We start from the raw sequence: 25,849 nt of genomic DNA, 5'->3' as shown, positions 1-25,849 counted from the left end.
ATTTTATTTCTCTCATCCCATATGGTGCAGACCATCTGTTAGCTGCTTGTAATTGAGGGGCACCTCTGATCAGACAATTCACTGGCAGCACAACCACCAACTTCCCGTTCCACCAGACAGGCCAAGCATATGGAGCTCTTGAGGGCAACTCTCGCAAACTTTTGAGATGCTCCCATTTTCTCTCCTGCATCTATCGATTGAGTTCTAGGTTTGGAACTGATCTACTGATAATTCATTCGAGTCTGAATGCACTTCTATAGATGTGGAATAACTAAATAAAACTTTCTTTTCTTCACAGTCAGGATAAATCTGTGAAGCTCTGCAATCTTTTTGCCTATTTTTTAAATTTTAATGATACAGCACAGAAGGAGACCTTTCCGGCCCATAAAACCCATGCCACCCAATTAAGCTAACAGCCCTGTACATTTTGGAGGCACTGCAACTCATCCAGGGTCATTCTGTTTCTCAGGAGACAGAGGGACATGGATACAATCTAATGAAATTCATTCCCAAGATTATCCTAATGTCCAAGAATAGATTGTTTTCTAGTCCTGAAAGGGATGAGACACATAATATCGTAAATAATGTGCAAAATGCATCTATCTGGAAGATTAGTGTAAATCTATTTATAGGAGAATAGGATATGGGATTGCAAATTCAAAAGGATGTTGAAAAGTAACCGATTTGTCTGCTAATGTGACCAAACCCAGCATTCATGTATCTCACAGATCCACAGTGATTTTGTGAGCCAACAATGAGCTACAGGTCAGGTAGCATCTGTGGGTAGAAATGGTTAGTCATCGTTTTGGGTTTGGACCCTTTATTGAGACTAAAGACTTTTTTTGTTTCTCTGCTCTATTTTTTTCTCTCTCTCTCCCCCCCACCCCTCCACACTACACCACCTCCAGACTGATTAGTTGCCATTAACAAGTGTTAACACTGCTTCTTGCCTATTTTGTGTCCTCCCTGTCAACGATATCTCTCGTATTCTCTCTGCCTCTCTCTCTTATAACTTGCATCTTGCCTGTTTCATAAACGTTCACAGTTCTGATGGAAGGACCTCAGCCTACAGTGTTAGCCGGTTTCTTGGGTCACAGTTCGGCCTCACCCACTGATTATTTTCAGCATTTTAGAACATTTTCAGTTCGTAATGTTGTGCCGACCCAAGGAAACCATGTACTCCACATCATTTATCTTTTCCCTCCCTCATACCCATAACCCTCTATTTTCCTTACATCCATGAGCATGTCTGAGTCTTTTGACTGTCCCAATTTTACCAGCCTCCTCTACCACCTCCAGTAATTCATTCTAGACACCCACCATGCTCAGTAAAAAAAAAATGAACACTGACATCTCCTCTAAAGTTTTCTCCACTCACTTTAAACTGATTGTACTCAAATTTAGCTGGGAAAGTTGAGATGGCAGCCAGGCCCCACCTTGCTGAGGAGTGGGTCAGTGGAGGGGGAGTGACCCAACTCTGAACAAGAGGCCACGTGCTCAGTGTAGCTGGGGAGGAGATTAAGATGACAGCCATTCCCCACCCTGATGAATCACTGTGGGGAAAGAGCAGTCTTGGTGGGATGAGCTGTTCATTCCATTGATTATGTTGGTGAAGAAGGAGATTGGGAACGACTCACCTGGATTTGAATTCATAACTGTCTGCCTTCATGTGAGAATCAGTTGTTTGGTGATGGTATGATGGAACGAGGTGTTATCAGCACCCTTGACAAAGACAAAGGCTAATCCAGGTTTTACTCTGAAATACCAGTACTTGCGTACTCTTTTCTCACTGATGCTGACCAACCTGCTGAGTATTTCCTCCTCCTTCTGCTTGCATTTTACAGTGTTTACATTTGCCTTTGTTTCCTCCAGCTTTCCTCATTAACCCAACAGTTTTCTCAACTGCTATCACCATGGCATCCCTGGACTCATCCTCTCAGAGATATTTCCTTGGCCTATCCATCCTGCCTCTCCCTAACTGCAGTTTAAACCAATCCTGTTATTTCACTCTCCCAATTCTGATAGCCTCTGTCTTGAAACATTAACCCTTCCTCTCCACTGATTCTGCCTGCGTGGCCTGCTGACTGTTTCCAGTATCTACCGTTCTTATTTCAGAAGTTCAACATCTGCATTTCTTACATTTTTGAATAACCTACCTCAATACAAAATGTGACTTAAGGTGAAATATTGCAAATGTAACAAGAACCTGTTCTCTACCTTTGTTTCCCATCTGACAAAACATTCTTGCAAACTCTGAATTGTTTCTTTTTAGTTGATGAACACAGAAATTGCATCCTTCACACACTCCTCAGTCAGTGGACAATCTGATTGCACCAAGTGATGCGGGGACTCTCAAAGATCAGTTCGAATTAGGCGCAGCCTCTGTAGGTCTGGAGATATCCATGGACCAGACTGGGATGGGAATGACCTTTACTGACTTGAATGAACTAGGTTTTTCCCACACAATGGCACAGTTAGCGTATCGGTGAGCGCAATGTTGTTACAGTGCCAGTGGCCTTGGTTCGAATCCAGTGGCTATCTGTGAGGAGTTTGTACATTCTCCCCATGTCTGTGTGGGTTTTTTCCCCGGATGCTCCAGTTTTCTCTCACCATTCCTAAATGTATCGGGTTAAAGGTCAATTGGGTGGCATGGGCTTGTGGGCTGAAAGGGCCTTTCACCCTGCTTATTGTCTAAATTAAATTAAAAATTAAAATGATGGATTTGTGGCTCATGCTAATTCTAGATTTAGTTAATGGCAGGTGCGAGAACAGGATTTAAACCAATGTCCCATGGGTGGTTACCTTGTACTTAACCATCGTGTCACTTTGGCAGAATACTGAAATGAATTTGGCCTCTCAAGGTTATGTTGCATTATCTGTCTAAGCAAATAAATAAATGTTTGCAGGGTCAGCTGTGCAATCTTTATTTGCCATGAAGCCCGTGCTGCTGTGCGGCACTCTGTGCTTCATTTCACTGTAGCTTGTTGAGGGACATTTACACTTCCAAGGCTGATAAGGTTTGCACGTGGACACCTCCAGGCTACAGACAGCAAGTTTGCTCAACATATTTATGCTACTTGTCTTGGTTGCATCCGCCCTCATTAATCTTGTAGGGGAAAAAGAACTTGCGGGTAAATAAGTAACGGGGAGATAAAGAACATTAAATCAGAGAGTTGTCACACTGACAGGTTGCTATCTCTCCTTTGTTCGGCGTAATGGAGCAGTGCAGTGGAGGGGCAATGGTTCATTTCATTTCCATACTGATGAAAGGCAGTGTCTCAACAGGTTTCTCTGAAGTGGGACTAGTGAGATAAGGCTGTGCATTTTGCAGACGTTTATTGAGCGTGCACACATCAGCTGGAGGAACGTGGCAGGTCGAGCAGCATTAGTGGGAGTTTCAATCTGAAACCCTTCATCAGCACTAAGAGATGGACACTGTAATGAGGTCAGGGTGGGCGGAGGAGGACAGGGACTGGTAGGAGATTTGTGTACCAGGAAGGGATGAAAAATGATGGACGGTTCCCAAAAAAAGGGAGCAAGAAGCTAGAGTAGTAAAGGATTAGGTGGAGGAAGATGAGTCACATGGTAAGGGGGGCTACAATCCATCCCCTGGGATGGATTGTAGCCCAGAGGTCACACACCTCGGATTTTCCCATTTCTGGAAACGAGGCCACATTCTTCTTCCATCAGAGCCAAGTGCCCAGGACTGAGGGAAGGTCACACTCTGGGAGCAGCAGTGCACCACTGGGAAGATGGAAAAAGATAATGGATGCAAACTGCTGAAATAAGGTTTGAATGGGAAGGAAGTTTTGTGCGAATGGTGTGGGAGCATTCTGGCAGACTTCTTGTTGAGAAGAAGTCTGCTGCTTGTGAGTAAAGCCCCACTATCTCCAAATAGTAGCTCAAGCAATTAGCTGGCAGTTTGCCAGGGTGGATTTACTCCACTGTGGAACTGCTATCTTTCACCTAATTTGCTCATTAAAAATTTAGCATCAGTGACTCCACTGCCGATTCATCACTGATTAGTTCGTCGGTCAGATGCTGGTGACTTTTCAGTGACCTATTGAAGGCCTGGGAGCATCTGCCTCACCTTTGAGGAGTTCTAGAAGCTTTGGCAGATTACCAGGGAGCAAGTTCATGAAGCATCCAGGGATTTTTGTTCATCGCTTTGCTACCTCATCGTCCAGATAAAGGAATTACATCTCTGACTCTCAATTTTGACATGGGGGATACGGGATGTTGTACTCTGAGGAGGACTGAGTTAGCACAACTTCAGTCAACATGAGACATGCCCTCTCCTGTTGTGGACTTTTGTTTTTAAACACTGGTCTAGTTTGTTTGTTTTTCGAAAGACCTGGGCCCCAACAGCAGTCATGCTGACCCAGTGACTTCAACGACCCTTGTCACCGGGAATTCTTTCAAATCACTGGAAGATGAGACTGTGGTCATGATACTTGTCACGTTTCCCAAAGATCCACCACACTCGGAGTGGAGTATAATTCTTTCACATCTCCATCTTGTGGCACACCTCTTAACTTGAGTCCCTGCTCCCCTCACTCTGGACTGCCCTCCACAGGAAGTCCTCTCAATGTTTACACTGCCATGCCCCTTCTGAATTATACTTCAATAAAATCACCACTCGTTTTTTCCAAACTTGTCAGTGAAAGTCCCAGATGCTTAATACAAACCTCTTCATCCTGAAGATAAATCTTTGAGCATTCTCTGAATGAACAGTGTACCCAAGACTCATTAGTGATATTTAGGCACTATTCATTTCTACTGTTGTTAGGAATGAAAACTGAGGACCTCCATCAGCCAGCTCTCCACCATGACCACCAGCCCCCCCACATCTCCATCGGGCACACTGAACTCAAAACAGTCAACCAGTTTACCTACCTCGGCTGCACCATTTCATCTGATGCAAGGATCGACAAAGAGATAGACAACAGACTCGCCAAGGCAAATAGTGCCTTTGGAAGACTACACAAAAGAGTCTGGAAAAACAACCACCCGAAGAAACACACAAAGATCAGCATGTACAGAGCCGTTGTCATACCCACGCTCCTGTTCGGCTCCGAATCATGGGTCCTCTACCGGCATCACCTACGGCTCCTAGAACGCTTCCATCAGCGCCGTCTCCGCTCCATCCTCAACATTCATTGGAATGACTTCATCACCAACATCGAAGTACACGAGCTGGCAGAGTCCGCAAGCATCGAATCCATGCTGCTGAAGATCCAACTGTGCTGGGTGGGTCACGTCTCCAGAATGGAGGATCATTGCCTTCCCAAGATCGTGTTCTATGGCGAGCTCTCCACTGGCCACCGAGACAGAGGTGCACCAAAGAAGAGGTACAAGGATTGCTTAAAGAAATCTATTGATGTCTGCCACATTGACCACCGCCAGTGGGCTGATATCGCCTCCAACCGTGCATCTTGGCGCCTCACAGTTCGGCGGACAGAAACCTCCTATGAAGAAGACCGCAGAGCCCCACCTCACTGACAAAAGACAAAGGAGGAAAAACCAACACCCAACCCCAACCAACCAATTTTCCCTTGCAACCGCTGCATCCGTGCCTGCCTGTCCCGCATCGGACTTGTAAATCACCAACGAGCCTGCAGCAGACATGGACATACCCCTCCATAAATCTTTGTCCGCGAAGCCAAGCCAAAGAAAAGAAAGAAGAAAGGAATGATAGACTTTCTTTGCTCTCCTCAACCTGTGTGTGGTCAGCATGTAGAAATGAGGAGGGGCATGTCATGGGTGAATGGTAAAAAGGCATCAGTCCGCTTTGTAGGCAAAAATTTGCAGAGGTTAAGGTCTAGTTCAGTGCATACGAGCAGACAGGATGGGAAGAGGTGTAGTTAAGACCCCTGCTATATCAGAATGATGGCACTGGTCAATACAATGGAAAACACTGGCTGGCTGCTCTAAAAATGAGCCATCACAGCAATATGGTGGGTATAAATGTGGATTGAGGATGACTTTAGCCACTAGTTGAAATGTGAAACATTTTACAGCACAGGTATGGCTATTATTGCCATCAATCTGGGCACTGTAAACTAGTAAATGATGCAGGAGGTTTGAGGCATTGGTTCCTGGTAAAAGCGCTGAACTATTCATAGCTCCAGGCAGTCGAGATGGGCAGGTTTGCTGCTTAGAATCTGAGTGCCTGTTAACCATTTAAACAAGTAGGTTTGCAGATGCTGGGGTTGAGTGCAATACACAAATGTATACCTGGCAAAGGGTCCAAGTCCGAAACCTTGGTTAACCTTTAACTTCCTATGGATGATGCATGACCTTCTGAGTTTTTCCATCACTTTTGTGCCTCTGACCCACGTGAAATAGACAAACAGTATTGATCAGAGTTGTATCAAGTTTCCGCACAGCAGTGTCTACTGAATCAGTTCTAAGTGGAGATATAGATATCAAGTTTGAAGATCCCAGCTGGAAAATCATTTTTGGTTTGTGAATTAATCACACAATACAGTGCTGTGCACACTGACATTTTGACACAAGTTCGACATCGCTGTATTCATGAGATACCACTCTGCTGTTTAAAACTCATGGACTGACACAACTAAGATGGTGGCTTCTTTATATGTAGCACCTTCATCGTGTCTTAGTTAAAATGAACATCAAAGGCAGATAATCCAACCATTACTTAAGCAAGGCGCTCCTACAAAACACCTGAGCAGAGCCAGTGGGGTTTGGAAAGGGAATTTGAAGGCTGCTGTAACTTGACTAGTGCTGCAGTCTGGCATTTCATTTCCACGAATAGATGCTCCTTCTTGACAGAGAAATGATGCTTTATGCAGAGTGAATAATTCTGCCTACTTTAGTTCCTGTGAAAGGCTGATAGGCCAACGTGTACCGACAAGAGAGATTATAAGCTCATTTTAAATGTGCCAGCACTAACGAATGTATTCGGCAAAGTATTGGAGCAATTTTCTCTGAGGAGTAAAATTCTCTGGGCATTACTGAATCTCTCAGCTGTGGTCCATCATTTTCTTATCTCTGTCAGAATAGAATGTGCTATACTAATAACAAACAGGCAAATGAAATGTAAAAGTTTCAACAGTAGAAATCTTGTTTGTATATTTTCTCATATTTCCTTGACGTGCAGCCTGCATGGGTTTGACCAAGTCCATCAGTTCCTTTAATTTCTCTCCATATTGCTATCAACTCCCACCTATTGAATGCATTTATGTAAGGCACTACCTTAAGAGGCAGCCAACATCATCAAGGACCCTGATCACTCTGTTTCCAATCTCTTCTCACTGCTACCTTCAGGCAGAAGTTATAGAAGCCTGAAGACCAGTACCTCTAGGTTCAAAAGCATTTTCTTTCCAACACATATCAGTCTCTTGAAGCTACCCTTGTTACACTAAACAGGCACTGGTCTGACACCACCAATTTTGCTCTCTTGACATGTCATATTTATTTTCACTGGGATAACTGAATATATATCTCTATTTTGTCTTTCTAATACAGTTAAGTATTTAGTATTTTTTTTGGTTTTGTAGGTTTTTTAATAAAGTACCTGTTCAGTTGTGATTCTCCCATCAAACCACATGAGATAATATACAGCAATCATCAATGTGCATGTTTTTCGGTTGTGGAGGAACCCACATAGTCACAGGGAAACATGCAAACTCCACATAGACAGCACCTGAGGTCAGGCTTGAGTTTAGGTCACTGGAGCTGGTGTAGACTGGTACCGTTATTCTAAAAGAAATACAAGTCAGCCCAGAAAATTACAAAAGTAGACATGCAGAGTTTTCTTTATCTTCCTCTGCCTTCTGATCTGCTAAGGGATACTGTTCCCATTTGCAGTTCCTAACAGGTCCCTCCATCTCTCTCCCTTCCTCACTCTCACCCTATTTCCTAGCTTGAATTTTAAAGGCAGGAAGCTTTGGAAAGGTGACATTACCATGTCTCAGCAGGATTGGTCAACTCCCAATGCCTGACTGCATAGCTAAGAGGCAATGATCTTGGTTAGTCCAAGGAAAGTGGATCTGCTTCTCCAGCGATAAACCCTGGACACAGGTTATTCCAGTCTTTCCTTATTCTGTGCAGAAATGAAGAAAGACAGGGTGAAGGTGATCATTACCCTTCAAATCAAATATTTTCAAAATGAATCATCTTTGCTTCTTTTCCTCTTTTGGGGTTTAGGTTAGTTGGCTAAAAGAGGTTTGGGGGAAAGGGTTGGAATGGGGGAGGGTGGGTAGGAGGGGGGGTATTGTGTTTATATATACCTTATATTCTTTATTGGTCATGTGTATTATTTGCTTATTGTATGTATCATGGTTTTAATATTTTAAATAAAATATTCAAAAAAATGTTTGATTCATTCTAAGAGATGTGCGAAGTGTTAAAAGATCCTTTGTCATGGGAAAAATGTGCAATATATTCAGCTTTGGATCAATGACAAGATCTTTGCATCCCCTCACATACTTTGAGCTTTGGAGTGGGGAAAACATTTGATTTCCAGATTCTTTAAGTCTCCCCTGGCTTTGTTTCTTAATATAGAGCTCCAGCACTGAGCTCTCAGTTACGGTCTTTAGACTGCAGACATGTAACAGCAGAATGAAGGAATTTTGCTACTACAAGGGCAGTCTAAAAAGGGGTATGCAGGGACTTTGAGTCAATTCCTGCACCGCGATTTATTCTGCAGGACCCCTCCTGTTTGGAGGAGGCCTGCAGCGTAAATCATACCGGAAAAATTAATTGTCAGTCATCCCGACCTGCTGCACATCCAACCACCAGGACTGTTCCACTCAGATACTTGCAGTCTTAAAAGGCGCCCAGTGTGAACGACCACACGGGCAGTAATTATGTTAATTTCTTCAGCACTTTTCCCAACATTGCAGTCCAAAAATATATTAGTGATGCAACATTTTCAGAGGCTTTTACTAGTTCACAGACAACTATTCAAACTCTCTTAATTGCTCTGGGTTTTATCACAGGCAGTGTCCTTTGGTTGGTTTAGGAGTTGGCACCACCTGACTGGTGAGAACTCAGCAGCAATTCTTTTGACAGCCAGCTCCCCAACGAAACAGAAGTGTGCTCTTAGGTAATGAAACCCTGATTGATCAGCTGCGGGAAAAGCAGTTTAGTTCAACTTTAATCTTATGCAAAAGAAGGCAATTTCAGGACCTAAATATACCCATGTATTTATGGTGCAAGTTTCAACAGCCTTAGGATGATTGTCTTGTTGCCAGTGTTTTCTCCCCTGTGTAGAGGCACAAAAGCACAAAGTTATTAAGCTACTGCATGACAACACGGAAAACCCACCATGGTGGCTGTGGCTCATGATCGAGATGTATAAAAATTAATTCACCTTGGTAATAATCAGCAGGACACAGGATTATTGTGGAAATCCAACCTGTATATGGGTGTCCTTCAGGAAAGGTGAGGAGTTCTGGCCTTTGTGTGACAAGTGTGATTGACTTTGGACTGCCCTCTGAAAGACATTTGGTTCCAGGCATGGTCTTGCTGACAACTGCCAAATTCTGATAAAATAATGGTGAAAACTTGATGTTAGAAGAGCTGGTGAACCATAAAAAAATAGCACCTCCAGATGCTTGTCATAATCAATTAAATCCTCCTGAATTGTTGTTCTAATGTAGAAACCATGGGAAACTTATTAGTGATGCACAGTGGGATGCCACAGACTATAAATCATCAGGACACGAGGAAAGATTGGACAGGCTTGGGTGTTTATGTTGGACCATTTTTACTGAAATGTATAAAATTGAAAGGCGTTGATAGTGAGGAGAAGGAAGACCTGTTTGCTTGTGACAAAGAGCTGGAGTTGAGACAATTGCTCAAAGGATTTAAGGAAAGATGTGGAAAGAGAGTGATGGGGATCTAGAGCTCTCTGGGGCAAAAGCTTCTGACCATGTTGTGGAGGTGATGTGGATGGTCACGGACCAGGTCTGAAGGTGATCCACGGCTGGGTAACCCATTCAGTTGGCCCTTCCTCCATGGGCTCACCAATCCATGGGCTCCTTATTGTGATAAAATGCATTGATGTGCTTGTTCATAGGGATTCATAGAATAGTTCATGTTTCAAAGAGCCAGCCCTTTGCCTTTGGTTGGAAAGTGCAAGACCAGCACCAGCCCAACATGAAATTTGGTCTCTTAAGTGTTGGGATCCCATGCACCAGGCCCCATATCTGGATGCGTTAGGTTCCCAGACAGCAGGTCCTACATTTGAACGTGTTGCAGTCTCATGCAGCAAGTTCCACATTTGGACGTGATGGGGTCTCACACAGCAAGATTCACATCTGGGCAGATGGGAACCTTCCTGCCTCTAAAAGCCCCAAGAAAATGGTGCTAAATTAACACTGGTTGATCTTCCTGTGCAAGACCATGTGAGATAGGAATAGAATTAGGCCATTTGCCCCATTTTGTCTACTCTGCCATTCAAAACATTCCTTTTGGCCATATGATGCCCTAACTAATCAAGTAATGTTCATTCTCTAGCTGGTGTAACCTGTTGTCACGCATTATCACAATCAAACACACCGAAAGGTGTGGGGGGGGTGGGGCGACAACAGAGTATCTCAGCACCTCTTTACTCAAGAGGTGCCCTTGGAGCATCTTGTCTGCACCGTTAGTAGCTGTCTTGACAGCTCAACATTGGGCAGACATTGCTCACCTCATCACTGCAGGGCTGCTGAATTGTTTTAAGCGAAGAGTATTTCTGTGACAAAATTCTGACTGCATTTTGGAAGATAAGTTGTTCCATTCATGGTGCTCAGAATCCAGCTTTCCTCTGCCTGCTCTCTTATCTTCTGGCTGTTTCTGTCCATTATCATGGGGGAAGATGGGAGTGAAAAATATTTTTAAATGAAACTCCAGGCATGAGTTTGAATAATAAAACAAAATCACGCTCAGTCCATTCTCCCTCTGCTATAAATAAATAAAAAAAATAAATATTTTCTAAGACTATAAATTCATTTATTTCTCTTTTCATTTTGATGACAATATCAAACAATTCATGGGACTGTTTTCCCACACTGTTTTCTCATTTGATGCAGTGCAATAGTTTAAAGTAAAGCAATGTGTTCGTAATGAGCGAGAGCTGGTTGGAGCAAACTACAAAATGAAAAATTTGTTTGCAAACAAGCTGAGAAAAAAGATTTCCTTGAGAAAAGAGAGTGGGAATGGGACGCAGCCACGTGCACACGCGAAATGAGTTGGACGTGATTTGGAGGCCTTTAGTGACTTCTGTTGAGTTTCTTTTAACCAAAGGGCATGTGAAGTGTAAAACACAATGCTGGAGAAACTCGGCAGGTCATACAGTGTACTTTATATAGTAAAACTACATAACCAATTTTTTGGGATTGAGCCCTTCATCAAGGTATGAGCAAAATGGGGGCCTGGTGCAAGGGATCCCAACACTTAAGAGACCAAAATATTGGTTATGTTTCTTTATCGTTGCCATATAAAGTACACTGTTTGACCTGCTGAGTTTCTCCAGCCTTGGGTTTTTACTTCAATCATGATTTCTGCAGGTGTTTTTGTGTTTAATGACATGTGAACTGTGTTGATGTTAATGCACTGATGAGTGTAATGGTGAGTGGCCGGATTCATGTATGAAGCTTTAAGTGGTACAGTGTGCCTCTGATGCCCTGCAGACCTATTCTGCTCCTTTTCCTCTGCTCATGAGTTTGCACTTGCCCTGTTGGACAGATGCTTTGACCACAGCTGTTGGACAGGCAGCTGCCATTGCAAGCTCTGGGAGTTAGGCCTGTTGTCCTGAGATAACTGCTGGGTGGTGTTGCCTTTGATCAGGTGAAATAAGATAAACAGCCTTGTTCTAGCTGAACCAAAGGTGAAGGTTTTGAGTCCAGAAGCGTTTAGCATCAAATTAGTGGTCTAACGGTGTGTGTGTGAAGTGGAGCAGGTGCGCAATTTTGCACATCTGAGAGCAGCAGGATGTTCCTCTTAACTCAGACATCCCCCTGGAAGAACCAAGCAAATGAGATAAGACCAGTTTCCCATTTAGCTCAATAAGCTAATGCACCTCAGGGCACAGTTTTGATTTTCTCCCTGAGAGTCCTGTACCTTAATTCAGTGCAGTTGAATTTCCAGGTGATGAGGCAGATTACAAAAGTGGAATTCTTCGGAAAACCAACCTCTTCATTGCGGTGAGCAGTGAGGGGGTAGGCCCAGTATTAGCAGCTGTTTGAACAAGTGCAATTCCACTGACTGGCATGAAAGTTACTCTGATCAAAGAAATGGTGGGCAGGGTAAATAATCAGTGATGCCATCCTTTCTGTCCTTGGGGCGGACATCAGATTGGTTGAGAAGATCCATCGCTAAATATTCATTTGAAGAATGGCTGACAACAAGTATCTGATGAGTAGGCTGCCCACAAGGAGCTAGTGGAAACTCCTTGGATTCTATCTGCACAGCACTCCTCCCAGGGACAGAGAAGCAATTCCAGCAGACCCCAGTGTGAATTTAGATGGCTCCCCGAGTTTCAGGAATCTACCTGGGGATCCAGCCCATGAGTGGAGGGGAAGGAGAAAGCTTCTTGGTCTCGGACCTTGAGTGGGCATGGAGTGGGAAACAGTGGTGTGGGTGATGAATGTGACCCAAGCTGCTGCTGAAAACTCCCTCAAGCATAGGGATGGTACTGGTCATCCAGAGAGGCATGTCTGTCAGTTTGAGGGCTCTGTCCAAGGGAAAGGGAGTGAGTCAGGTCTGCTGGGACTGCTGGAGGCTAGATCTCAGCCGTGGGTCCTTGGTACTTGCTGTCAGCTCTGCAACCTAGGTGCTGCAGAGATGCCATCCGCAAAATTAAATGCGAGCAATTTTAAAATGCGTTTTCAAAGGGCCCAGACAGATCCCAGATCTTCACATTTTTCTAAGGCAAGACAACCCAAACTGGTACCTAATAGGGAGCTTTGTTGGTTCTGCAGCACCTCAAGAGAGATCCCCATGTGAAATATTACCTCTGCTTCTCCCTCTACAGGCCCAATGAGTATTCCCAACACTTCTCTCTTTCATGCTTACTAACACAATAAAAGTAATTCAGCTCATATCTCAACAGAGCATTCCAATTGCCCCCCCCCCACCCCCTCCCATTTCCCGGTAGCCTGCAGATTACTCTCCAATATGACCATCAATTTCCCCCTTTGCCACTTAATTGATTACAAATGTGTCGTGGCAATTAACCCACCTGTACCTCTTTGGGATGAAGCCACAAGGTCATAGAGAGCAGAGAAGATCAACACCTCCAGGTTCAAGAACTGCTTCTTTCCAACCCCCCCCCCCCCACCCCCCCACCTTGTTACATTAAGCAGAGACTGGTCCAACACCATGAAAGACTGCACTATTGCTCAGACCTTTTTTTGGCACTCAGATAATTAAATATTTATTTTCTTTTTTTTTTGTGTATTTATTCTTTCTTTTTAATTCAATTAAGTGTACTGTGGTAGTTGATTTTAGTTTTTTTTGTAGTAGATTTTTTTAAGTACCTGTTTGGCTGCAGCAAGTAAGAATTTTGGTGCATATGTCCAATGTATACGCCAATAAACCATAATCATTACACTGCACACAGTCAGCACCGGAGGTCAAGATGGAACCTCGCACCATGAGGCAGCAGCACTTTGTGTTGTGCTACCTCAAGTCCAGTGTTCTTAGCTCCTGTTGGCGGGTCTGTCAGATATTCCATCACTCCCCTGCTCACTGCATTGCCTGTGGATTATCTGGTCTGTAATTCCTGTCCACCCAGGGAAAGCATCTCAAAGCCCCCAGGATCCTCAGTGAAGGGAGAGAAGCAAAACACACCTCTGGATCACGTCATTCCTTTACAAAACCACCAGCAGCGTTTGCTACAAAATGTGAGCAATGTAATCATTTTTTACCTCTTCATGTTAATTATCTACTTGTAAAAAAAGTGCTGCTTTTCCTTCCCATAGATACACGAAAGGTTTTAATCATTAATAAGCATGGTGGTGGAATGCAGGTGCTCACAGATCAATCTGTGCCAACCACACAGTGTGTCCATTCATCAAAACCACCACAAAACACTTGTACAGAGTTTCTGCACAGCAGCCTGTTTCAAATTCAATTCTGGGTCAATAAAATAATCCAGTTTCCACTCATCTATCAGGATCCTGCAATCAGAGCGGCTGATAATTGATATTGAAAATGGAAAAATCTTTTGAGTTTGTAGGGAAGTATCTTTTATCAAATGGCTGCCTTGTTCATTGCAAAATGCCCACAGCTTTCTATTGCCTGAACCACCAGCTGTGTGGATCATCAAAGCTGCATCTGGGGGACCTGTTCTCAGTGACCCCCCCCCACTTTGGCATTGTACTCAGACTTGCCTGTTGAATGTTTGCTTGCGCTGTGTGTCCATGTCCAGCAGAGGGGTTCGTGTTTGCTTTCTGGTGGAACATTTCTCCTCCCCTCTGCTTTTTCAAATGTTAGCTCACTCTCTCTGGACTCTGATCATTCCTGTAACACTACCTGCTTAGGTAGAAGATCACATAACTTGGTCTGGTTGCCATGGTTACTCTTTGGCTTGGCTTCGCGGACGAAGATTTATGGAGGGGGTAAAAAGTCCACGTCAGCTGCAGGCTCGTTTGTGGCTGACAAGTCCGATGCGGGACAGGCAGACACGATTGCAGCGGTTGCAGGGGAAAATTGGTGGGTTGGGGTTGGGTGTTGGGTTTTTCCTCCTTTGCCTTTTGTCAGTGAGGTAGGCTCTGCGGTCTTCTTCAAAGGAGGTTGCTGCCCGCCAAACTGTGAGGCGCCAAGATGCACGGTTTGAGGCGATATCAGCCCACTGGCGGTGGTCAATGTGGCAGGCACCAAGAGATTTCTTTAGGCAGTCCTTGTACCTTTTCTTTGGTGCACCTCTGTCACGGTGGCCAGTGGAGAGCTCGCCATATAACACGATCTTGGGAAGGCGATGGTCCTCCATTCTGGAGACGTGACCCATCCAGCGCAGCTGGATCTTCAGCAGCGTGGACTCGATGCTGTCGACCTCTGCCATCTCGAGTACTTCGACGTTAGGGATGTAAGCGCTCCAATGGATGTTGAGGATGGAGCGGAGACAACGCTGGTTACTACTTCATCAGCAAAGGTCATTAATCTTCAAACTCTGTCAGGAACAACAGGCAACGGCCCAACCATGACATATTTTGTTCTCCTTGTGTTTCTCGAAGTTGTGAAATGTTTCCCACAGATTCTTGCTGTGTTACCTCAGGAGTACTGAGGAATAAAGCTGTTCCACGCAATTCAAGCAGTACATTTAGAGTGCAGCATTCCATGCCTCAGATATGTTCTTCTCTACTCGGGAAGAAACAAACACAGTCACAGAACATATTTATTCAGTCAGAAGGGTAACGCTAAGCTCCAGTCACTCCCACTCTGACCTCCCTCTTTGGCCATTTGCACTGTTCTATGGAGTTGAATGTGAACTGAAGCAGACCATCAGCTGCATATCTCACATTTCCACATCCATTTTGCTCTTTCTTCCAATCATTCAACATTTAATTAATAACAAAACCACAATTCTGGAGAAACTTTATATAGCAAAGATACACAATCAGCATTAACCAGCATGAGCCCTTCAACAAGTTATGAGCAAAATGAAGGCAGGTAGATGCCTGAGGTTGATGAGAGAGAAAAAAAATTAAAAGAAACTCCAGGGATGAGTTTAAATGATAAAAAAAATCACTAATAAAATGCTCAGTGCATTCTCCCTCTGCTATAAATAAGAACATTTTTTTTTAAATTATTACACCACATAAATATCAAACAATTCATGGGTCTGTTTCCCTGCACCCTGTTTTCTCATTTGATGTAGTGCAGTAGTTTAAAGTAAAGTGATGTTTTTGTTGTGAGTTAAAGTTGGTTAGAGCGAATTCAAAATTAAAAACTTGTTGACAAAAAGAACAAGATTTCCTTGAGAAGTGTGAGCGGAGCGCGAGAATTGGGTGCAGCCATGTGCACATGTGGAATGAATTGAAGACATAATTTGGAGGTGTTTGGAGACTTCTTCAATTTTGTACCAAAGGACATGGGAACTATAAAAACTCAATGTTGGAGAAACTCAGCAGGTCAAACAGTGTACTTTGATGAAGGGCTCAAGTCCAAAAGTCATGAGGCATGGGATCCATGGAACCTTGGCTGTGTGGATTTTTAAAAATAGTTTGCGTGTAGAAAGCAGAGAGCAGTAGTGGATGGAAAGTATTCTGCCTGGAGGTCAGTAACTCATGGAGTTCTGCAGGGATCTGTTCTGGGACACCTGCTCTTTTGTGATTTTTATAAATGACCTAGTTGAAGAGGTGGAAAGATGAGTCCGTAAGATTGTGGATGATACAAAGGTTGGAGGAGTTGTGATTGGTGGTGTTGTCATAGGTTACAAACGGATATAAACAGGATGCAGGGTTGGGTGGAAAAGTGGCAGATGGCGTGCAATCCGGATAAGTGTGAGGTGATGTATTTTGGAATGTCAAACTAGAAGGCAGAGTACAGGGTTAATGGTCGATTACTTAAGTGGGTAGATGAAAAATGGAACCTCGGTGTCTAAATATCTATCAAGGTTGATAGGATGGTTAAGAAGTCCTGTGAGGTGTTGGGGTTCATTAATAGGGAGACTGAGTTCAAGAGTCAAGAAGTCATGTTGCAACTCTACAAATCTCTGGTATTGTGTTCAGTTCTGGCCACCTCATTATAGGAAGGATGTGAAAGCAATGGAGAGGGTGCAGAGGAGATTTACTAGGATGTTGCTTGATTTGGAAAATAAGACTTATGAGGTAAGGTTAGCAGAGCTGGGACTTTTCTCTTTGGAGCAAAGAAGGATGAGAGAAGACTTAATATTGGTCTACAATATGCAGAAAGGCAGAGACAGGGTGGAAAATCCAAGGCAGGAATAGCAAATATCAGAGGACATTTGTACAAAGTGAAGGGTAGGAAGTTTAGGGAGACATCAGGGGTAATTTTTTTTTACACACGAGTTGTGGGTGCCTGGAACACCTTGCCAGGGATGGCGATGGAGACTGAAACATTAGGGGCATTCAAGATACTCTGAGACAGGCACATGGCTGAAAGGAAAATGGAGGATTATGAGGCAGGAAGGGTTTAGTACTTTTTTAGAAGGAATATATGGGTCAGCACAACATCAGCCAAAGGGTCTGTACTGTGCTTTAGTGTTCAATTTTCTATGATACATGGTTATGTATCTTCTTTATCTTTGCTATATAAAGTACACCGTTCAACCTGCTGAGTTTCTCCAGCATGGTGTTTTTACTTCAATCACGGTGTCTGCAGGCTTGCGTGTTTTACTCTCATTTAATTCATTGCCCTGATTGATGCTTATTTATCACCTCTCTCTCAGCCGCCACCACCTGTGCCATTCAGCCCCTATTATCTCCTCTCATTCAACCTCTCCACCCTGCCTTTTTGCAACATGTTGGTTTTGTTGTTCCTCTCAGTTGTGATGAAAGGTGGTGGGTCTGTTGCACAAATTTAGATTTCTCACTCTCCAGATGCTCCCAACTACCTGACTTGTTTTCCACTGTTTTCTCTTGCTTGGAGTGGGGGTTTGAACTGGTCTGTGGCTTATTGAGTTTTGTCCACACCGGAGGTGGGTTTAAACCTTTCTGAATGTCATGTCAGAAGCTCAGTCAGACTCCAGGTGGCTTAGACTAGGAACCCAAAGTTCACAACAGCAAAGTGGAACAACTACCTCACATCAGGGATCTGGGTTCAGTTGTCTGTGTGTCCAGAGGAATTTCCTCCTTATGCTCCTGTTTCCTTCCACATCCCAAAGATATGCAAGTTGGCTAAAATCATTCACTCTTGAGAATGTGAGCACATTTACGTTATTCTGGCACACCTCAGGACTGTGTGCCCAGCCTCCAACTGCTCATATTGCTGACCTGACTGCATTTGTTCATTTCAAACAGAATGATCAAGTTTACAGGTAATACAACAGTTGCTGGCCTCATCAGCCGCAGTGATGAGTTGGCTTACAAAGATGAGGCAGGGTGGTTCCTAAAATGATGCAAGAACAACAAGCTGAATCTTAACGAGGATAAGACAAGGGAGAGGATTATGGACTTCAGGAGGATGAAGGGCAACCACTCTCCATTGCACATCAATGGTTCTGCCATGGAGAGCATAAAGTTCCTTGGTGTCACATAAGGGATGACCTATCCTGGGCCAACAACTACTCATTAATCAGCATCACCTACATTTCCTCGGAAGGTTGAGGAGGGCAATACGACTGACACCCATCTTGATGACTTTTTCCAGGAACACAATTGACAGTGTCCTGTCTAGTTACATCAATGCATGATATGGTGGCTGCAAAGCATTAGATTGGATGTCAATTTGGAGGATCATCAAAATGATAACTGGGGTCTCCCTTTTGTCTATTGATGACATTTACCAGGAACGTTACTTAAATAGGGCTCAGTGAATTATAGAAGATGGTTTCTATCCAACAAACAGAATTTTTGACTCACTACCATCAGGAAGCCAGCTTCTTTGCGCAGGATGTGAGATTGATGAACCATATCCTGCAAATGAGTAAATCATCCCAAGATAATTGTATTTATTTATTTAGCATTAATTCTTAATGTATATATCTGATTATTATATGGTGTGTATTGTGTGGGCATCATGGTCAAAAATAAATGCTGTTTTGTCTAGTTATATACATATATAGTCTGATGACAGTGTAGTGGCCTATTTAATGACACTACCTTACGCAAGTGGCAATAAATGACACTGGACACAGTAGAGTCAGGAATCAGTGGCTTTATTGTGCTTAACCACAGCTTTTATAGTTCCCTCTGCGCATTTCATACTGAGCCTTCTGGGATGCGGTAGTGACGTCACTTTCCAGCCTGAGGGTGGGGTGCCATAAAAAGCGCGGGCTCTTATTCGCGCGTTTTTCCTAATTGCTGGTGCCTGGCCTGGAGCTGGAGGACTAGGACATCGTTGGAGGCTATGCGCTCTGGTGATGCGCTTGCTTAACTGTTGTGGCTGTGTGCGATTCTGTTGTATGCGTGGGGCTCCCGCTACACCACCTCCCCCCAGAATCGTGGCTGCCAGGCGCAGGTTCGTGCTCCTGGGGCATCCTCTGGGACGTTTCAGAGGTGACGTGATTGGTCTTGAAAGGTCAGTGTGTGCGGGTTTCAGTCGTTCAATTGTGAACACACACTCTTGGCCCCTTATGTCCAATATAAACACTACACCTTCTCCCTTCATTACCCTAAAGGGCCCCTCATATGGGCGTTGAAATGCTGAGCATTTCTGACCTTTCCTAACCATCACGAATTCCGCAGTCAGTAAGTCGTGCGACACCCGATGCTTGGAACTCCTGTGAAAAGCCTTGGGATAGGGTTGTTTTGCCCTATTGCTATCTCCCACAAGACATAAAATATCCAAGTCAGCTGTCTGATTTATGTCACTACCGAAATGTATGTCACCTGGAATAGATAGTGGAGTTCCATAGATCATCTCAGCAGTCGAAACTGGCAATCCTTCCTTTGGTGCTGTACGTATTCCCAATAATACCCACGGTAATTCGTCCATCCAGTTCGGCCCCTGCAGCCTTGCCTTAAGTGCTGATTTTAAATGCCTATGGAACCGTTCCACAAGTCAATTTGATTGAGGATGATAGGCAGTTGCGTGGTGTAATTTACTTCTACAGAAGTTTGAAATCTGTGTCCATAGGTAGGAAGTAAACTGCGTATCTCTATCTGAAGTGATGTGACTAGGTACACCAAATCGTGCAACCCAATTAAAAATAAAGGTCCGTGCACACGTCTCCGGGTCTGCTGCCTGCATAGGGATTGCCTCCGGCCAACGACTAAATTGATCAATAACAGTAAATAAATATCTCATCCCTTGACAGACCGGTAAAGGTCCAACTACATCCACTTGGACCTGCTGAAATTTTGCATCCACCATGGAGAATTTTTCAGGTGGTACATGTGTGTGTCTGAATTTTAGCTTTTTGGCACTGAAGGCAAGTTTTGGCCCACAGGGTGACATCTCTCTTTAGACCGTCCAACACATAATGATTTGGCACTAGTTTAACAGAAGATCTAATGGAAGGATGCGAAAGATTATGTATGTCATCAAAGATCTTCCTCCGCCAGCTAACCGGTAGAATGGGTCGAGGGTGTCCTGTGGAAATGTCGCAAAGGAGTGTGGGACCCCTTGCCTCAGTGGAGATTTCCTCAACTTGGAGACTTGGCGGTTTTGTAGGCTTGTACCTCCTCATCCCGCTGCTGGTCTTCCGCCAACTGTGCCGTGTCGATTCCACCCTGGACTGCAGAGATAGTTGGTCTCGATAGGGCATCTGCCACCGTATTGGAAAAACTGGCAATGTACCGAATATCAGTCGTGAACTCAGAGATGATTGACAATTGGCGTTGCTGCCTCGCGGTCCATGGGTCAGATATCATACTCATGGCCTGCACAAAGGGTTTATGATCAGTAAAGGCTGTAAACAGTTGACCCTCCAGCAGGTATCTGAAATGGCGCACCGCCAAATACAATGACAGTAATTCTTGGTCAAATGTGCTATATCTGATCTCTGTAGGTCAAAGATGTCTGCTATAAAACGCAAGTGGCACCCATTGTCCTTTTACGTGTTGTAGCAACACTGTACCAATTGCATGGTTGGATGCATCTGTAGTTAGCGAGAGGGGCGCTTCGTGATCTGGGTGGGCAAGACTTGCTGCAGATGCCAAAGAATCCTTAGTTTTTTTTTTCGAAAGCCATGTCTGCTTCCTCATCCCAATGCAATATATTTGATCTTTTTCTATTTAATAGGTCAAACAGTGGGCGCATCACAGCTGCCGCTCCTCTAATAAAAGGATGGTAAAAGGTAACTATTCTTATGAATCGTTGAAAACCCTTCCGAGTAAGAGGCCAGGGAAACTTGCATATGGCAATCACTTTGTCCGGCAACGGTATAGTTCCAGTACGAGAAATCCTGTGGCCGAGAAAATCAATTGCAGCTGTACCAAATTGACATTTTGCGGGGTTGACTGAAAGGCTAAAATCCTGTAATCTAGCGAACAGGAGACGGAGGTGTCGTTTATGCGATTCCTCATTGGGGCTCGCTATGAAGATGTCACCCAAATATACGAAGGTTCCTTCTAAGTCCCTAATGACAATGTCCATCAATCTTTGAAATGTCTGGGCTGCATTCTTCAGACCAAACAGCATTCTGATAAATTCCAAGAGACCAAAGGGGGTTATAATAACTGTCTTTGGAACATCCTCAGGGTGAACTGGAATCTGATAGTATCCCTTTACTGAATCTACTTTGGAAAATATAGTAGCATTAGCCAACTGTGCTGAGAAATCTTGAATATGAGATTGGATAGCGGTTGGGGACGGTTATATCGTTCAACTGCATGTAGTCCCCACATGGCCGCCAACCACCACAGCTTTTAGGCACCATGTGAAGGGGTGAAGCCCATGGACATTTGGACCTGCATACCACCCCTAGTTCCTCCATTACTGCGAATTCTGCTTTTGCAATTGTAAGCTTGCCTTTTGGAAGCCTACAAGCCCGAGCATAAACAGGTGGACCAGTCGTATCAATATAATGATATACTCCAGGCCGCGGCTCATTATCCTGAAAATTAGTCGTCAATGGTCCCGGGAACTCTTTACGTATCGAGGCGTATGCATTCTGCTGAATCGCCTGAACTCTTACCAGTTGGAAAGAACGGCACATTCTCTTAAGGGGCAGACTTCGGAAGTTAGCTGTGTTTATCAGACAACATTTATATATATCCACCAGGAGACCATGCTCTCTCAAAAAATCCGCGCCTAACAGGGGAAAACCTACTGAGGCCACCATACATTTCCAGTAGAATACGGCTGAACCCGTATGTATCGTGACCTTCCTCATTCCAAAAGTAGGAATCGTGGTACCATTAACTGCTGAAAGCGGTGGAGTACGTGCACCTTGTGCCAATTCAAACTATGTCGGGGGAACAATACTGAACTCAGCTCCTGTATCTATCAAGTAATCCACCCCTGAAATCACGTCATGTAAATAAAGTAAACCTTGTTCTGTGCCAACCGCCAAGGCCACTAATGGTGGTTGGCAGGTCCGTTTCCCGGACGTGGTGATGGACCTAAGTAAGTGCAAGGACTCTTGCATCTATTGGCAGAGCGACCCCATCGGCAATGATAAAGACAGTATCCAGAACTCTTGTTTCCTTGATGAGGACGTGATTGCTGTACTGCCGCACAGGCAGTGCTGTTTCGGGGGCTCAGACAACTCAGCCACACAGATGGGCTGCATCTGCAGTCTGTTAGCCTGTGGAAGGCCATAAAGTTGGTCGGCCTCTCTTGCTACCAAATGTGGCTCGGCAAAATTCATGTGAGCCACACCCACCGCCACATGCACTGGTAATTTCGATTTAAAAAAAAAGAGTGCCTTGAAAAGAAAGCAATCTGTGTGTCCTACAGCTAGTGATACCAGCTCTTGCATTAACTGGGATGGGCTACGGTCCCCCAGTTCTTGCGTATTCAAAATTCTTATAGCCCGGTCATGAGGAAAGAGCTCAAATGTTTTCAGCAGAAAGTCTCGGAATTTAGTGTACTTCTGGTCCACCAGCGGGTTATTAATGAATGAACTCACTCTTGCTGCAGTCGTAGTGTCTAATGCACTCACAACGTGCCAATATCTCGTGTCCTCAGATGTAACGTTCTGAAGCACAAATTGCACTTCAGCCAACTGCAGCCAGCTACCAGGTTGATCCAACCAGAATGGAGACAGGCGAACTGCTACTGCACTAACCACCACTGGTGCTGCTGTCAGCGAGGCTGCATCAACCTCGACCTTTGAAGTCATCGGTTGCTCATCCATGTCAGTCATGTGAGACTCAGTGGAGCTGAGGCCCATCGGGGTCACCAAAATAATGTAGTGGCTTATCTGATGACACTACCTTACACAAGTGGCAATAAATGACACTGGAGTCAGTAGAGTCAGGAATCAGTACCTTCATTGTGCTTAACCACAACTTTTATAGTTCCCTCTGCACATTTCACGCTGAGCCTTCTGGGATGTGATAGTGACGTCACTTTCCAGCCTCGGGTGTCGGGTGCCATAAAAAGTGTGGGCTCTTATTCACGCACTTTTCCTAATTACTGGTGCCTGGCCTGTTGCTGGAGGACTGGGACATCGTTGGAGGCTATGCGCTCTGGTAATGTGCTTGCTTAAGTGTTGTGGCTGTGCGCGATTCTGTTGTATGTGTGGGGCTCCCGCTACACCAGTAAGCCAACTTGAACATATTCCAGAGATGTAGGGAGGGAAAGGAATTGATGGGCCAAGTGGCCTTGTTATTGACAAAAATATGTGGAGTCGTTTAAAGTCCTAACGTAGCTCAGGCCAAAGCTGCCTTGTTGGATTGGAGTGGCCAGGTCTCATCAGGAGGCCCCTCAGCATTCTAGTAATGAGTTTGACCCAAGATTCTATTTTGGAAGAAGGTGCTCTTCCAACAGCTTATGGTCTGTTCCATGGTGGAAGAGGTCAAATGCAGAGAGGTTTGAATGGGAATGCATGAACGATTGAAATGAAAGGTGACAGGCTCACAGTCGAGAATTTTGATATGGATTTTACTGTACCACCACTTTAGACTGTGCTGCATTGGTAATTGCAATTGGCATGTGTTCCAGTGGCTGCAAGGAATGTTGGGATGTTCTAGAGCTTCAGAGGAGATATAAAATTGCAAGTCTTTCTGTCCCAAAGAGTAAAAATGGTCAAAGCACCAAAATCTTAATTTTACCATCAGTGATGAAGAAAAAAATGTGGATTATCGAGCTTGCTGAGAATTTGGAGATGAGGTGTGCTCTTTAACCATCATCTGTAGGATAGTCCCTTTCCAGGGCATCTCAGAGGTCAGTAAGCTGGCAAGGATCAATGAAGCTCTACAACTAAGCAGATTTGCTGAGGATTTCTCACTGAAGCAGATAGACTAAAAAGCAGAAATTCTCCAATTTAGAATCAGAAGAATATGAATTTATTGTGAAAGACATCTCACGAAATGTGTTTTGCAGCAAATATTGCTATAAATTACATTTCAAAAGTAAATAAATAATGCAAGAAAATAGGAAGATTAGTGCCTGTGGTTCATTGTCCGTTCAGAAATCTAATTGCAGAGGGGAAGATGTTCTTGTGCTGCTGAGTGTTCGTCTTCAGGCTGCTGTACCTTCTTCCTGATGACATAATGTGAAGAGGGCATGGCCTTTGTGGTGGCTAGAGGATAGAGGCTGCTTTCTCAAGACACCTCCTCTTGTAGATGTCTTTGATGGAGTCGCTAGAAACAACTCGCTAGAAATTTTTCTTGTCCTGTGCGTTGGCACCTCCATACCAGACTGCGATGCAACCAGTCAGAACGCTCTCCACAGTGCTACACCTGTAGAAATTTTCGAGAGTCTCTGGTGACAAACCAAATTTAAGTAATTTATAACATTCAGAAAGGAGGATGGAATAGGGGAGAAATTACATATCATTTCTATGCATTCTATTGATAAAAATTGTTTAAAATCTTCATACTAATTAAATTCTGAAGGAGCAAAACTAAACAACTTGTAAAAGGAAACGTTGAGATCAGATGGATTTTTGACAATAATTTGGATGGATCACACTCTTTTATATTTCGTTTGCATCGGAATGCACTGGCCCTGCCCTTTTCTGTAGTGTCTGGTGGGGAATCCCACAGCTTCATCCCGTTACACAGACGTGTGCTTTTCTAGTGCTGACTTCTAGAAAGTTCTAAATTTGACATTTAACTGGACAGAAAATTCTTCTCCTATTTCCACTCAGAACTGTGAGTAATTAAAACCACCTCAATACATCTGTGGGTTCTGTGTAAGTGTCTGTTTGATAGTCTTATGTGTTATACTTGCAGAGGAACTTGATTTCTCTGAACACACAGTAAATTCCTTCAATGTAATATAAAGTCTGCTGGTTTTGTCAATGGATAAAATATCACGTATGCCTCAATTTGCACTGGATTTCTAATAACTTGGAGTTTGACTTTAGAAAACGTTCCATGTGCCTATGCTTAGTGTGGCATTGGCACTGAGGGATGCTGTAGAATAGAGAGATCTGGAAATACAGATACAAAATTCTCTGAAAATAGCAGAACAGGTAAATAGGGTTGGAAAGAGCTTTTAGCACATTGGCCTTCATAAATCAAAGTGTTGAGAATAGGTGTTGGGATGTTATGATGAAGTTATATAAGACATTGGTGAGGCCAAATATAGACTTTTGTGTGCAATTTTAATCACTATTGGAAAGAGTAAAATTGAAAGAGTACAGACATGATATTGCCAGTACTTGACAAACTGAGTTGCAGGGAAAGGTCAAACAGGTTAGGACTGTAGTGTAGAAGAATGAGGGGAGATTTGATAAAGGTATACAAAATTGAGGGGTATAGAAAGAGATTATGCAAGGAGGCTTTTTTTTTCCACTGAGGGTAGATGAGATACAAATCAGAGGACATGGGTTAATAGTGAAAGGTGAGAAGTTTAGGGAGAACATTAGGAGGAACTTCTTCACACAGTGAGTAGTGGGAGTGTGAAACAAGCTTTTAGCTGAGGTCATGACTGTGGGTTCAATTTTAACATTTAAGAAAAATTTGGACAGGTACATGGATGGGAGAGGTATGGAGGGCTATGGACTGGGTGCATAATTGTTCAGAACAGACTAGAAGGGCTGAAGGGCCTGTTTCTTTGCTGTAATGCTCTATGGTTCTTTGGCATATTCCAGTCCCAGCTAAATTACAATGTTTTTGCTAACTTTGGTGTCACCAATTGTCAAATATAC

General features: G+C 43.9%; 1 protein-coding gene across 12 annotated transcripts in view; it reads left to right on the top strand.

Annotated features, from left to right (window-relative positions):
- The window catches only part of cadm1a (cell adhesion molecule 1a), a 338,433-nt gene that overhangs the window by 203,117 nt on the left and 109,467 nt on the right, over nt 1–25,849 (top strand). Inside the window, exon 2 of one of the 12 annotated variants that reach the window (XM_069894898.1) lies at nt 20,827–20,881. The exons of the other annotated variants lie outside the window; for them this stretch is intronic. Within the exon in view, the coding sequence (XP_069750999.1) occupies nt 20,872–20,881 (10 nt within the window). The 5' untranslated portion in view covers nt 20,827–20,871. The remainder of the gene's footprint in view (nt 1–20,826; nt 20,882–25,849) is intronic. 12 annotated transcript variants of the gene reach the window in all.

Source organism: Narcine bancroftii, chromosome 8 (assembly GCF_036971445.1).
Source record: "Narcine bancroftii isolate sNarBan1 chromosome 8, sNarBan1.hap1, whole genome shotgun sequence".
Taxonomy (NCBI): domain Eukaryota; kingdom Metazoa; phylum Chordata; class Chondrichthyes; order Torpediniformes; family Narcinidae; genus Narcine; species Narcine bancroftii.
The sequence above is the reverse complement of the archived record's forward strand: the minus strand, read 5'-3'. Positions and strand labels throughout refer to the sequence as shown.